Here is a 13,778-nt window from a genome sequence, read left to right on the forward strand (position 1 = left end):
AGCGTGTCATTTGGCCAAAAATCAATAAACCGCAACAACTTTACGATCTCCTCCCTTAGAGCCTAAGAAAAAGGATTCATCAGAAGAACTATGCACAGCACAGAGAAAAAAACCGCAAGGGACTTATAGCCCCTTAAGAATTTAAAAAAAACACTTTCACCCCCCTTTCTACGCCACTGCGGTAGATACACATGTACTGGAAATAGACAGATTCCAAAATTCTTATAAGAAAAAGATATTTGTTTTTGTTTTTAATAATTCTTGTAAACACGTGTATTCTTGAATTTGTCTACATGTTAATCAGAATTTTTGATTTTGAAAATGTTTTACAGCTCAGTTACAATTAAATCATCTGGTAGGGTAATTAATTGGCAATCAAAATTCTACCCTTTCAGCTGAAAATTCTTATAAGAATTTCAAATAGGTACCAACCATAACCTCCAAAACTTTCGTTTTGCAAAAAAAAGTTTTCTTAGCGCTTAAATACCTTCCACGATTCATCATCATTCATCAGCAACATCATCATCAAATTAAAGTGGCAACTTTGTTTGTTCGTTTATTGCTCATGCTCATGTTTCGTTTTTTCTGTTATTTTCTTTTGATGTGCGATTCTCCCGTGGCGTTCGCGTTGCGTTGCGCCGCATATCCACAAAGTCTCAACAAAAACAAATTCAGTTTGTCAATGGCGTACTTTGCATTAGGATCGCGCGTATCTCTTCTCACTTGAAGCTTTAATTTCTGTGCAAAATAAAATAAAAAGAAACAAAACCAAGTTTCTCCTTGTTTTTTGTTTCCTTTTTGTTAATCGTTTTAGTTCTTTTATTTCTATTTCTTCGCTATAAAAGTGGAATTTAAAGGAAAATTATTTAACCACCAATAAAAATATACAACAATTAAAATGTGGATAGCTGGAAAAATGTAAAATCAAAATGACAGTGACATAATATATAACATCAAATTTTTGTTTGGCCAGTCCCACAGTGTGTTTGCAAAACGAAGAAAATCCAAGAAAATAAAATAAAACAAGAGAAATATGAAGAAAAAGTTTTTCAAAATGGGGAGCAAAAAGGATTGTGCAAATTCGACAATAACAATTTTCGTGTTTCGATATTCGAATAATGTCCATTTATAAATTTAATTCGAATTGAAATGAAATTCCGTGTATAAAATTCGAAACTAAAAATGCGACCAAGTTCATCAAATTAATTTAAATTCGAATAAGAAATTAACAAGTTGATGAATTTAGTGAGAATTGAGAATGACGACGACGAAAGCGACCGCGACGACGAAGATTGTTTAGTAGAATTTCAAAGTGAATAAAACAAAAATACATAATACGCAATGTCCGTAGTCCGTGTGCGAAAAAAAATAACAATCAAAAGAAATCGACTTAAAAATACGACGGAATTTTGAGTGTGCGTATACCCTACCAACAAATAGCAAAAGTTGCTTATGCTTTGAGCTTTGCTTTGCTACGGATCGGCTAATAAAAGGAGTAAAAAAAAATTAAATTTAATTTTTGATACCGGAACGAGAGAAGAGGAAGAAGAAAAACATAGAAAAAACAACAAACAATTCGCAAATGAAAATAAAAATATAACGACCCAAACAAATTTCATCACTGTTTTTTTTTTCATACAGTGCGGTTTATTTGGTTAGGCATAATACAGTGGTCAAGGGTCCAGGCCAGGCCCAATAGTGAATAAAATCCGTTCTTTTGTAGGGGAAATCCACTTAGCTACTTTATGCTAGGTTGACACTTGTTCTTAGGTCTGTTCGTTTACTCTGAAAAATAAGGAATTTGAATTTCCTTTCGACAGAATTCTCTCAATAAAAATGTAGTCAATAAAATGTTAAGTATTGAAAATCAATGACAGGTGGAAAACTAGGGGTGATATTCTGTAAGGAAAAAACGAACGAATTTTACGCTCCTCTGAATAATTTGCTTCATGCAACTCAAAAACCAAACAAATTCGATCACATGGTTTGCAGAATGTAATATGTCGTTATTTGAAAAGATCTTTTTAAATAGTCTGGGTTCAGATTTACGCCTCTTTCACATGACGGCTTCGTTCGTAAGGCTAAATTTCGGAGGCGACTTAAAACTGTAGTCTCAGTGACTTAAATAAACGATATTTTTGGTTGGTCTTGGTTTTTAAGAAGAAAGTAATGATTTTGTTCAACCCGCTTGGGAGTTCCAATTTTTGACGTAAATTATGTTCGTAATAAATTAACACAACTTGCAAGCGTTGCTCAGGAGTTAAGGCCCAACTATTATAGGCATAAGCTAGCATTTTCGCGCATAAGTAAACGTGCGAATACAAAGAATCTCAATACGAGTGAACATAATGGAGTCTAGCTCCGTTTCGTTCAATTTTTCTCAGTTTCGTTAACTTAAGCAAGAGCGATCCCAGTCGCTCGCCGAATAAGTAAAATCTCACATGTAGATACGTGAGCAAAATTACATTATGGCTATGCAGTAATTTCGCAAACTTAAGTGAATTTTCGTTGGGTTTTTGACATAAGCTAGCTTATGCGCGCATAAGTAAACGTGCGAATACAAAGAATCTCAATACGAGTGAACATAATGGAGTCCAGCTCCGTTTCGTTAAATTTTTCTCAGTTTCGTTAACTTAAGCAAACTTAAGCGATCCCAGTCGCTCGCCGCATAAGTAAAATCTGACGTGTAGATACGTGATCAAAATTGCATTATGGCTATCCGCGTAATTTCACAAACTTAAGTAAATTTTCGTTGGGTTTTTGACATAAGCTTATGTTTGGTTATGCCTATTATATTTGGGCCTTAAGTCTACATAATGAAATGTCAAAACAGAATAAATCAAGTGACAGCTTTCAAAAAGACCAACTTCGAACATTATTGCCAGATCGAAAACCAAACGTCTAAAACACACCTGACATATTGTCACAGTGCCTTCGCCGTATTATTAGTGTTATACGTAATTTTATGGAAGCTTTCAAAAAAGCCGATTTTTATTTGTTTGTTTTGTGCCACTTCCGATACAAACTTAGAAAGATTCGCGGGATACATCTTTGTGTTAAATTTAGTTCATCCTTACTATTTTTTACATGAGACTGATATCCAAAAATGACAGTCAACAGGTAATGCCATCTACGTCGAAATTGCTTAGTTTACTAATCACCTAAAAAAGTGAACTAAACACTTATTTTTTACAAAATAGCATGATCCGAACTTTCTTATCTGTGAGACAGAGACAGCACGATCATTCAATTTTATAGTTTTTATCCATGTTCAAATTTTGGTGAATTGCGAATTTCGGATCAAAGAAATTTTTTTGGTCTATTAGCGTTGTGTAAACCCATTTAAAATTTTTGGAGGCTATCAACGAAATTTAAAAATGCCCATTGCTTTCCTTTCTTGGGTTCTCCATTAAACATTTCCGATGACAGGACTATCGGCCTGTCATCAGATAATCCAATAGAGCCCAACAATTCAACATCCAGTCCATAATCCGGTCATCCTAGTTTGGATTTTTTTGAGCGGATCAAAATCCTTTCATCAAATTTGACGTTTGTGTTGTATGTAGTGTGAGCGTCCATTTTCTACAGTCTTTTTGAAATTAAAATTTCATTTCGTTTAAATTGTCTTCGAGTGCCTAAATTCATTAATTCAAAGTTATCTTAACTAGGCACAGAACAGCTTCAAAGCACCGTCCTCTATAATAGACTAAACCAAGCTTAAGCCAGCGTAAGGGAACGAACCAATACGCAGCCTTATATGTCACTACCATAATAGACGTTCTGCTCAATTTCGTTAAATTTCGCTAACTTTCGCGCAATTACGTAAGAGCCATTTAAATGGCTCGAGCTTAAGCAAACGTCAAATTTGCTTAAGTTACATGAATTCAATATGGTTACTTTTTGTTTTGACGATAACTTTTCGTTCGGTTTTGACATTAGCTTACTTTCGGTTAAGTCTATTATAGTTGGGCCTTTCCTCTTGTGGAGCCTCAGGGTTTGTTAGCTCAAACATAAGACATCCAAATAAGGTCCTAAGAAACCAAATGCATGATTTAAACAAATTCCAAAGGATATTTTTCCAATTCGAGAAGGTTGGAAAAAATCCGTCTTAAATTTTATTGACGATAGCTCTTGCTATTATTGTATTCAAAAGGGCGGTATATCCTATTAGTTAAATAGTGGATTGGATCTTTCAAATCATACAAGACAAGACAATATCGGGTCATGTTTTACTTGTCAGTTTAGTTATGGCCTAATTGCAAGAATTCTTAAGAATTATCACTCTAATTAATATCAAAGGGATTCTATTTATTTAATCTTATGATCCTAAGCTCGATAACCTGTTTTCTAGGGCAATAACTGCTTTACCCGAAAGTTTACGGGGTTTTCCAATGGTAAAATAAAACATTGGTTTTAATTTAAATCTATCAAAGTGCTAATGTTACCATTTTTAGCGTTCCATTGGTATAAATGAATAACTTTATTTTTTATTTAAATTCAAATAAGATCAAAAGTTTTCATATATCACACAATTGAAATGTCAATTTCAAATTTCATTTGGTCAGTTTATATATCGGAGATCTCAGAGTATTCTCAGAAATATAAACAACATTATAGCGCCAATACAAATCCGGAATCATTACAATGATCTTAACTATGTTTAAAAAGCTTGACGTTTAAAAGATGTGTTCAAATTCTTAAAGTTGTTTGTCAAGTATGGTTCGATAACTATGTGCCGGATTAAAATTTGACATCATATTAGAGTTCAAATGCTGTCAAACACCACTTCCCATTTTCAAATTCCACTCAATCAAATTGCGTTTGTCAAAAATGGTCACGTTCAGACAACATTAGCGATTAATTTGTAGTCAAGCTCATTCTTTGAGCGTAAATTGTGACCACGACAACTATTTAGCTGATCAAGTGTCATAAACTTCAAACTCGGAACTTTACTTCGCTAAAAAACTACAATGCAAAAGCTATCAAAGAAATAAGTAAATCATAAGGTATGAAGGTTCAGATTTCAGTTCAAAGAAAAAACATGATCATTTTGTCATTTTGACATAAGTAGACTTGACTTAATAGCAAGGAAGATTTTTCGTGACTAACTTTCCAGATAATTTTCCAATAAAAGGTCCGTTCGTACTTTCTGCACTAAAATTCGTAAAAAGAGGTGAAATTATCTCACAAAAAGACAAAACTACAAAAAAGTAAGCGAACGGTAAAACAAAAAAATTTTCCCACAATTTGACCGTCAAAAAAAATATAAATCTTGAAACATCATCGCTTCATTTCGTGACATCATGCTGGTCTATTGTTTTTTGTTTATGAAAAAACTTGATTAAACTGAAACTTAAAAATTGCAATCTTGTTGCTGTTCTTTGGAAAAGAATTTTTAATTTTATAAGTGACAGCAAAAGCGAGCAATTTATTTAATTTATTTGAAGTTCTTTCAAATTTGACACTTCACAAATCAGCCCAAAACATTTTCAAGGGTTAAAATTCTTATGTTGGGGAAATATTTTACTCTCGTGAGCGCTCTCTTTTACGAAAAACTACGAAATTTTTGCGTACGCGAACAGAATTTAGTTAAATTTGGCAATTTTTCGTAAAACTAGACTGTTTTAGGAAGGTACTCGAACGGACCCGAAGTTGTCTTCATTGGATGGTAATTTTTTCCCTTATGTAATCTTAACCTGTCCAATATTTTAAAGTGTTAAACACTCTAATGTCATTTTAATCAGGGCTGTCGCAAGGAATAGAGAACCAAATAAAAGCCCTTTTATATTGGTATCACTAAAATTATACTGACAGATGATAAAAGCTGGACATTCCATTACCAAAATGCAAAACCAATTGATCTGCACTTTTTTTTTACCATTTGCCATTTTGTGGCTCTTTTGTTACACACAATTTCTTTTGGCCCACTTGTTTTTTATTCAATGGTGAAACTGAACTTAAATTTTGTTTTATTCTTACAAAAGTGTATCGATTCTTCCTCTTCTACTTCTCCATTACTACTTTATCGAAATATTGTGTTAAGTGTACCTTTTTTCTCCAATAAAGGTTAAAATTATTTAAATCTGAGAAAAAAGAAAATTAAAAATTCTTCCTGAATTAGTTTAAAACAAATGAAGAAAAGAAAAATACCAACCTGCTGTAAAAATATAAATTAATACTGCAAAAGAAAGAAAAAAACGCAAAATTTTAAACAAATCATCTCCTACCTTACCAATGTACCTACCACCCGCCTCTCTTCCCTCATCGCATAACAATTAATATCAATCTACTGCCTAAATAAATAAAATTCGTACCAAGTGTTGTTTTATACCAACAAAAGAAAAAAATTAAAAAGAATTGATTGTTGCATTCCGTCTTATTGTTTATGTTTTTTTTCCAATCCTTGTACCGTGTCATTTGTGCTTTTTTAAAGTGTCACATAAATTATACATAAATTATTTGTTTATTTAAAAGTGTTAAATAAAAAAAAGAAAGAATACAAATTACAACAACGACGACATCAAGTTTTTGTTCAATCAACAATAATAATAAATTATTATTATTAGCAAACAAATTAAAAAAAGATTGCTGATTTTTGACAACCCTTAACCAAATGCTTAAAAGGAGGAAAGTTATATTAATACTTTATGGCGATGTTTTTGTTTTCCTATAATGAATTAGTGTTTTTACTAATTGTTTATAGTTTTGTTATAATACAACATGGATTAATAACTAATAATATAACAGGTGAGTTTTGTTAATTATTTTATATATAATTTGACTAGAAACTAGAATTTATATTTCTTGAAGTTTAAATTAAATCAAATCATCATCAGCGAAAGTTATTCTATTCATAAATTAAATCTTAGGTGCTACGTAGAAGGCAGTTTCCGTACCTATTCCTATCCTACTTACCCACCAACCCAGCTTTATAGATTTTGGGAAGGTGGTTAGCCTAGAAAAGGAATGAGGATAAATGAGGACGATGAAAAGTAGGGGAAAGAAACATGGGGTTTTATTTTTTCTTTTAGTTTGATGTAAAAGTATTAAAGATTTCGGTGCTGCCATTGGAGAATAAAATGTTAAATTCATTAAAAGTTTAGTGTAGTAAATTATTTCGTGTAGGTTTCAATCAGTCGTTAAATTTTATTGATGGTAGGATTTTATTACAGTTCACTATAAAACATCTCTTAAAGGCCGAATAGTTATACAGTCAATAGGTTTTTATATAAAGACTCGGTTTGATGTTAAATCTATATAAAAATAACATTTCCTGATCTTTTACGAATATAATTTCTTTGTGTTAGATAAAGTACTTTCTATTAAGCCCAACTTAATAGCCTTAATACATGGGCTTTTGACTTTAAGTTGTACAATAAATATATGATGCCTCTAAGCAGTGTTTAATAATATGCTTTAACTTCAAAATTGGAATTTCTATGATCTGGTATTTAACTGACTCTTCAAAAATTACTTAAAAACTATAAAAAAAAGACCACATGGTGATTTATTTGACGATTTTGCAAATTTGTATTTATATATGACACTTCTCTTTATATAAGGATCTTTTGATCTTATAAATTAATAGGATCTCTAAATTTTAGGAAATTCTTTCATATCAGAAAATAAGCCGTTTTTCAGATTTACAACGTTAGTGTTCAAGTTAATGCCGCTGATTGTTTAGTTGTTATGAGTATTGGAATAAGAAGTTTCATATTAAATAACGATCTTTTTGGCAGCTATTACTTTCGAAGCTGTCATATTGTACAATTTGTGAAATAAAAATGGAACGATGATCACTTAAAGAAAATCATTCTGTTGACTGTTAGCTTAGATAAAGCTGGAAAATAAGTTTCGATTAAAGGAAAAAGGTTTTGACTTGACTTCGATTGCCTGTAATTTGTTAATTTTGTAAAATTGAGGAGGGGTTAAAACTGCGAAAGAGGTTATTTTTAAAGTTCCATTTAGAGTCAAATCTAGTTATTTGAGTAGAATTGGGTTTAGGGTTTGAGGGTTATGAAACAGGTTTTTTAAGTTTAATGACCTTAGAGGATAGTGGAACATATTTTTTTGAATTATATTCCAGTTTATTCAGCTTCGTCAAAGACGTTTTTTCTAGTCGGAACAGGAACAGAAAAGCCATTGATATTTTGCAGGCATGTTGATTTTAAAGCTTTTGTGGTGCCTGGATCGAGGAGGTGAATATTTTGTATTTAATTATATTTATAGTATCCACGGCATTTTGAGTAACGCGAGAGGTTAATGGAGACCGGCAAAAATAATATAAGATATATTATGTAGGTGACTGCTCCGGAGTGAAGAAAGCTTAGGTTTTCTTTTACGGATTCCAAAGAATTGGAAGCAAAATAAGAACAAAACATGTCATTTAATGATTTTTAATTGCATCGCAACGATTGAATTTTAAAATTTATTTTTATAGCGAAAATCGTTAATTATAAGGTTGGTTAGAGTAGAAAATTCTTTTTCGATACCAAAGAATGTAAAAACACATTTTTTTTTGGAACAGTTATCAACGTTGCTAATATCATCAAAAACTTTCAATAGCAAGTCGTTAAACCTGTGTGGTTAGAACTATTGTGTCTAAAATTAAGAGCAGATTCTGATGTCGTGTTTCAATTCAGCACCAGAAGTTTTAGGCATTGAGTATCAACGGAGCGGAGCTGATATATCGAAAATGTATAATGTGTGTCAAAATTTAGTATATAAGAAGCTAAAACACGCTTCCCCTTGCATATCTGCAGATTGAATATTATTGATTTTTGAGTAAGTTTTAATAATATGTAGGCGGTAAATTAGAAGCTATTGAATAAAATGTAATAACGGGTGCATAGCTTTCTGAAGCACGTCTAAAATGTTCAATTTCCATTACTTTGTGAAAAATAATCTGAATTTAACGTATGGCGTGTTGAATGGTCCCATACATCTGAGGCTTGTGGCATATTCGAATATCTAAAAGAGCCAAACGGCACAATTTGAAGTTAACATTACATTGACATGAGGTACCCATATTCTCGAATCATTTGAAACGAAACACTATCTTGTTGAAATCAAAAGTTAGACCAACAAAGTTGGTAATCATCGTACTAAAGTGCTTGGTGTTAACACTGATGACCTAGCTAACGTTCGTTTTCATAAAAACGCCCATTGTATGCTATGACCGAGAATTGTTATAAGAAGGAAAATTATGCATGTTTTAATCTTCTATTTGTATCATGAATTTCTTGCTTTATCCTTTTACTTGCTCGCAACTGCTGTCTTTTTTAGATGGTTTAATTTTTTCTAATTCTTTGTTAGACAGCTTTGAGAAGATAACTCCAAAAATTAGGTCGCAAAAATAATGACCAAAGGGAGGGCATCACCTCTCTATGAGAACGCTGAACTCGTAAACGTCAGGTGAAGCCGAAGCTGAAAAGTGTTTGTGATTCAGCCATAAATGATATTGGTGTACCACAGGGTTCCATCCTTGACACTTTTCTGTTTAACGTTTATATCCATGACATCGACATTGTAATAATGCAGTAAATATGCTTTATTTGCGGATGATAGGCTGTTAAAACGCAGGAAGATTTGGATTTTCTAAGTGTTTGGTTTAAAGCAAACAAGCTAAAATTAAATGTATCAAAAACAAAATTGATGATTATTGGTAATAATACAAGTGAAGTTTGACAAACATTAAAGTTGATAATGAAAACTTAGAAATAATAACGCAAGAAAAGTACCTTGGTGTTGTTACAGACAACAAACTTTCATTTAATAAACACAAAGACTATGTAGTGAAAAAAATATCAAAAAAGGCTAACTTATTGAGAAGAATTCGAAAAAATATTTCAACCGTTTTAGTGCAATAAATATCTTCAATGCGACAATAAGAACACACTTTGAATACTGTCCATCAATTCTGTTTTTGTGCAATCAAGAAATGATTAATAGGCTTCAATTTCTCCAAAATAAAGCAATGCGAACAATTTTAAAGTGCAATAATTATACTCCAATCGCTTTTATGTTAGATATGTTAATAGATATGATCGGTAGTGTAGGTTTTCCTTTTCTTGGTATTAATGTGCTTAGTGAAAAAACTAAGCCCTAGAGTAATTTTCTTTGACTGTAGCTTTATAGAAAGTTTAAGATTTAAAGCCATTAACATTGATAAGGTCCATATGTTCTTATAATGAGTTTTTTCTTGTGTTTTCGGTGGCGTTATATGAAATCGCTTGCTTACGCAGATAAACCCTAGACCATTGTTGACAGCTGGAAAGATAATATTCAGAGCGATATTGCTCTCATACGGCCCCAATTTCTGCAAAAAGTTGTCCGAATTTCGGTGTCCCGAAATCATTTTTAAAATATTACGGCGGCGTTCCCTTATCTTTATGAAACTAAATTCCTGGCCATAGTATTAAATTATATGTGTTTTTATTTGTCCTTGAAAATCAAACTTAAAAAAAAATACACCCTTCATAAGTCTAACTCTTTTCCTCTTAATCGGTGTAAGACATTTGATTTTGATGGGCAATAATATTAATATTAAATTTGGACAACGAAAAGATATGCAAAGATCTTTCAATCCTACAAACTTTTTGTTTACTATGTACATTAAATAATAAATCCTTAATGTTGCATACTTATTTGCCGAATTTCGACAAATACTTACTTTCTTAAAAAAAGTAGCGTTACAGAAGGCCAGGCCCGTCATCAACCAACATGCATCTTCAGCCAGTTCGGTCCCTAGCTAGCCGTTGGTTATATTGTTGGTTGAGGCCCTCTCCCCACTTGCTGAGCTGTGTGTCGCGATTGGATTTGAAGACCTTCCGGGCTGAACCATTGATGTCCATTCGCTCGACATGACCCAGGTATCTTAGTCATTGGAAATTTATTCTTTTTACCAGGTCAGTCTCGGAAGATACAAGGAAAGCTATAGACGAGGATAATGTCACATTTTTAATACTCCTCGATTTCTTAAAAGCGTTTGACATGGTAAATCACATGGTACTTTGCGAAAAACTCTTACGTCATTTTAACTTTACTTCCTCCGCAGTCATGCTCTTATTTTCATACCTTACTGATCGAATGCAAGCAGTAAAAGTTAACAGAACTTTTTCTAACTTCCTACCTGTCGTTAGGGGTGTTCCGCAAGGTTCGATTCTTGGCCCGTTGTTGTTTTCAAACTATGTTAACGAACTTCTTTCAATTGTAAGACAATGTTCAATACGCCTGTATGTTGCTGACACCCAACTCTATTTGAGCTGCCCATTGGGACGTATTGAACAATCTGCAGCTTCTATAAATGAGGACTTACGCTTGATTGAGCGTTGGTCGGGTAATAACTGCTTACTTCCAAAGAAATCAAAGTGTCTCGTGGTTTCAAAAAACAAAATTGATGTGTCTTACTTTCCAGCAATCCTTTTGAATAACTGACCTATTGCTTATGTCGACTCAGCTAAAAATTAAGGTGTAGTTTTTAACCGCAGCCTTACCTGGACACATCATATAAACAACACAATTGGGAAATCATATGTTGTCCTACGCATACTTTGGTCAACACAGCACTTTATTCCTTTAACAATTAGAATTTTGCTAGTAATATATTCACGGGCTGAGACGTTACGATAGAGTTTCGTAGCATACATCCCAACTTCTTGGGATGTCGTTTGAGAATTTTATAAAATTCCGCACAATAACCTTGTTCTCTGACATACCCGCCAACCTGTGGATCTTTACAATTAATTAAACTTTTTATCGTAATTCCGCGTTTTCAGTGTCTAACATCTGAACGTCAGTTCTTTGTCAACTCTGTAAGAATTTCATTTCAAGAATTATTATAATCAGAGAAATAAAAAGTCTTAATAACACAAAAAAAGGGGAAAGGAACTTAAAATTTACTTTAATAATGCATAGATTAAGTTACATTCTCTAATTTGTAAAAATATGTAAAACTTGAATTAAAATCAATTATGTATGTAGCTACTGTACATTTTACAAGCTATACTATAAATAAGATATTGTATCTTAAAGTGTAAGCTAATCAAGATATAAATAAATACTAAATACTAGTAAAAAATACTAGTACAAAAAATACAGACCTTACAGTTCGTCATTATGTCTTTTCCTACACTTTCCATCTATGCAGACGGAACCAAAAATCACCCGATGAATTTTACTCTCGAAGCATCCTAAGATGCCCTCATCTTTCTTTGACAGGGTCCAAGCCTCAGTGCCAAAAATGAGAACCGGAAGAGAGGGGGGACTTTATTACTCAATTGCTTTCTAAGTCCAAAAAAGCAGCGATTTATAAGAGTTATTCTTCCTTCGATTTAAGCGCTGTCGTTGTTGTCTGAATGCATAGCGGTGCCTAGATAGCTGTCCATGTTGACGTTTTGTCTAAGACCTCGTCATTCAATAAGAACTTAATGGCTGAAACACAAACACGCTTCAGTTTCGTCTAGGTTACTTTGGGCCTGCTTCGAGGTTGCTTTGAATGACGCTTCCTATATGACATTTCTAAAATGGCACTTCTGTCATTAGTAGCTCCTATTTTTTCTCAAAGTAAAAAAATATGAGTTTTAAAATCGAAAAACTTAAATTTATCACGGCTTACACCGCCTATAATAACCAATGGGAATCCCTCCAAACTTTTTTTACAACTGTTGAGCTGTCAGATAAAGCAAATTTGAACTAGAGCTACCGTTTAGAGTCACATTACGTAAAATTACGTTATTTTCTTTACGATTGTCAAAAAAAAACGTGAGGTCGAAGCTTCATTGTGATTGGCGATAGCATGCATTGAATTCCTATGGCTGAATTCTTTAACGTCAGGCGAAGCCGAAGCTGAAGCGTGTTTGTGTTTTAGCCATAACGAACATTATGCTCATTCGGTAGCTTTCACGGTATTAAAAATTATATCTTTTCTATCTAACCTTTTGAACTTGCTGTGATTCTTACACCTTATTCCCTTTCTATTAAATCAATTCAATATAGGTTGGCAAAATGGCAACACTGATTGTTCAAAAGCGCATGTCGATGTTGAACTTAAAAACAAACAAAAAACTAGAAATCAACTTTGTTCTCTCTCCTAATTCCAAACCCAATCGAACGAAACCGCCATAACAGAAAACAGAGTTTTTTGAATATCAAAATGAAACAAAACCGACGAATATTGAAGAAGAAGATGAACGACGACGATGGACGAAAACGAACAGAACCAACAGAACAGAACAAAACAACCGTAGCCGGGCTTAGAATGTTTTTGATTTTATTTTGTTGTTTTTCTTATTATGTGCGTTGTTGTTATATTTTCCTCCGGTTTTTGTTGTTCCTCTTCATCTTGCATATTTTGGTTATTGGTTAATAGTATTTTAAGTATTTCTTTTTGTACTCCTATTTTAATTTATATCCGAGATACTTTTTTAGCTTCTTCTTCTTGTTCTCCATCTCCATGACGAACACGAAGAAGATGTGGGAGCTGTTCTGCTATGGAACGCGGCAGTGCTAGAGAATGGATATACATATAGTAGCGTTTAATACACATCGTGTCACATGAATAGGGACAAGATTTTTTCGTTTTTTATTTGACGATATTTTTCAAATCCTTATGTTTTTTTTTGAAAAACACAAATGTTGAATGTATGAGGTATGTATTAAGTTTATATTGTCAACTTTTGGAGTAAGTTAATAAAAACAAGTTTACTAGCGATTTTCCCTTAATCTTCCATACAAAAGACCCGCTATTTTGTGTCACATGAATAGGGACAAGATCTTAA

The 13,778-nt window shown here is 32.8% G+C and overlaps 1 protein-coding gene across 2 annotated transcripts in view; it reads left to right on the plus strand.

Moving 5' to 3' along the window:
* The first annotated feature begins 567 nt into the window (after positions 1–567).
* Positions 568–13,778, plus strand: part of LOC129942587 (uncharacterized) — a 300,399-nt gene continuing 287,188 nt past the window's right edge. Inside the window, exons 1-2 of one of the 2 annotated variants that reach the window (XM_056051592.1) lie at positions 568–1,415; positions 6,067–6,747. In XM_056051592.1, coding sequence (XP_055907567.1) covers positions 6,648–6,747 — 100 coding nt within the window. In that variant the 5' untranslated portion in view covers positions 568–1,415; positions 6,067–6,647. Of the gene's footprint in view, positions 1,496–6,066; positions 6,748–13,778 lie in introns of both variants that reach the window. The other variant, XM_056051591.1, reaches the window with a different exon arrangement.

The sequence above is a fragment of the Eupeodes corollae genome, chromosome 1 (assembly GCF_945859685.1).
Source record: "Eupeodes corollae chromosome 1, idEupCoro1.1, whole genome shotgun sequence".
NCBI classification, from domain to species: Eukaryota; Metazoa; Arthropoda; class Insecta; order Diptera; family Syrphidae; genus Eupeodes; species Eupeodes corollae.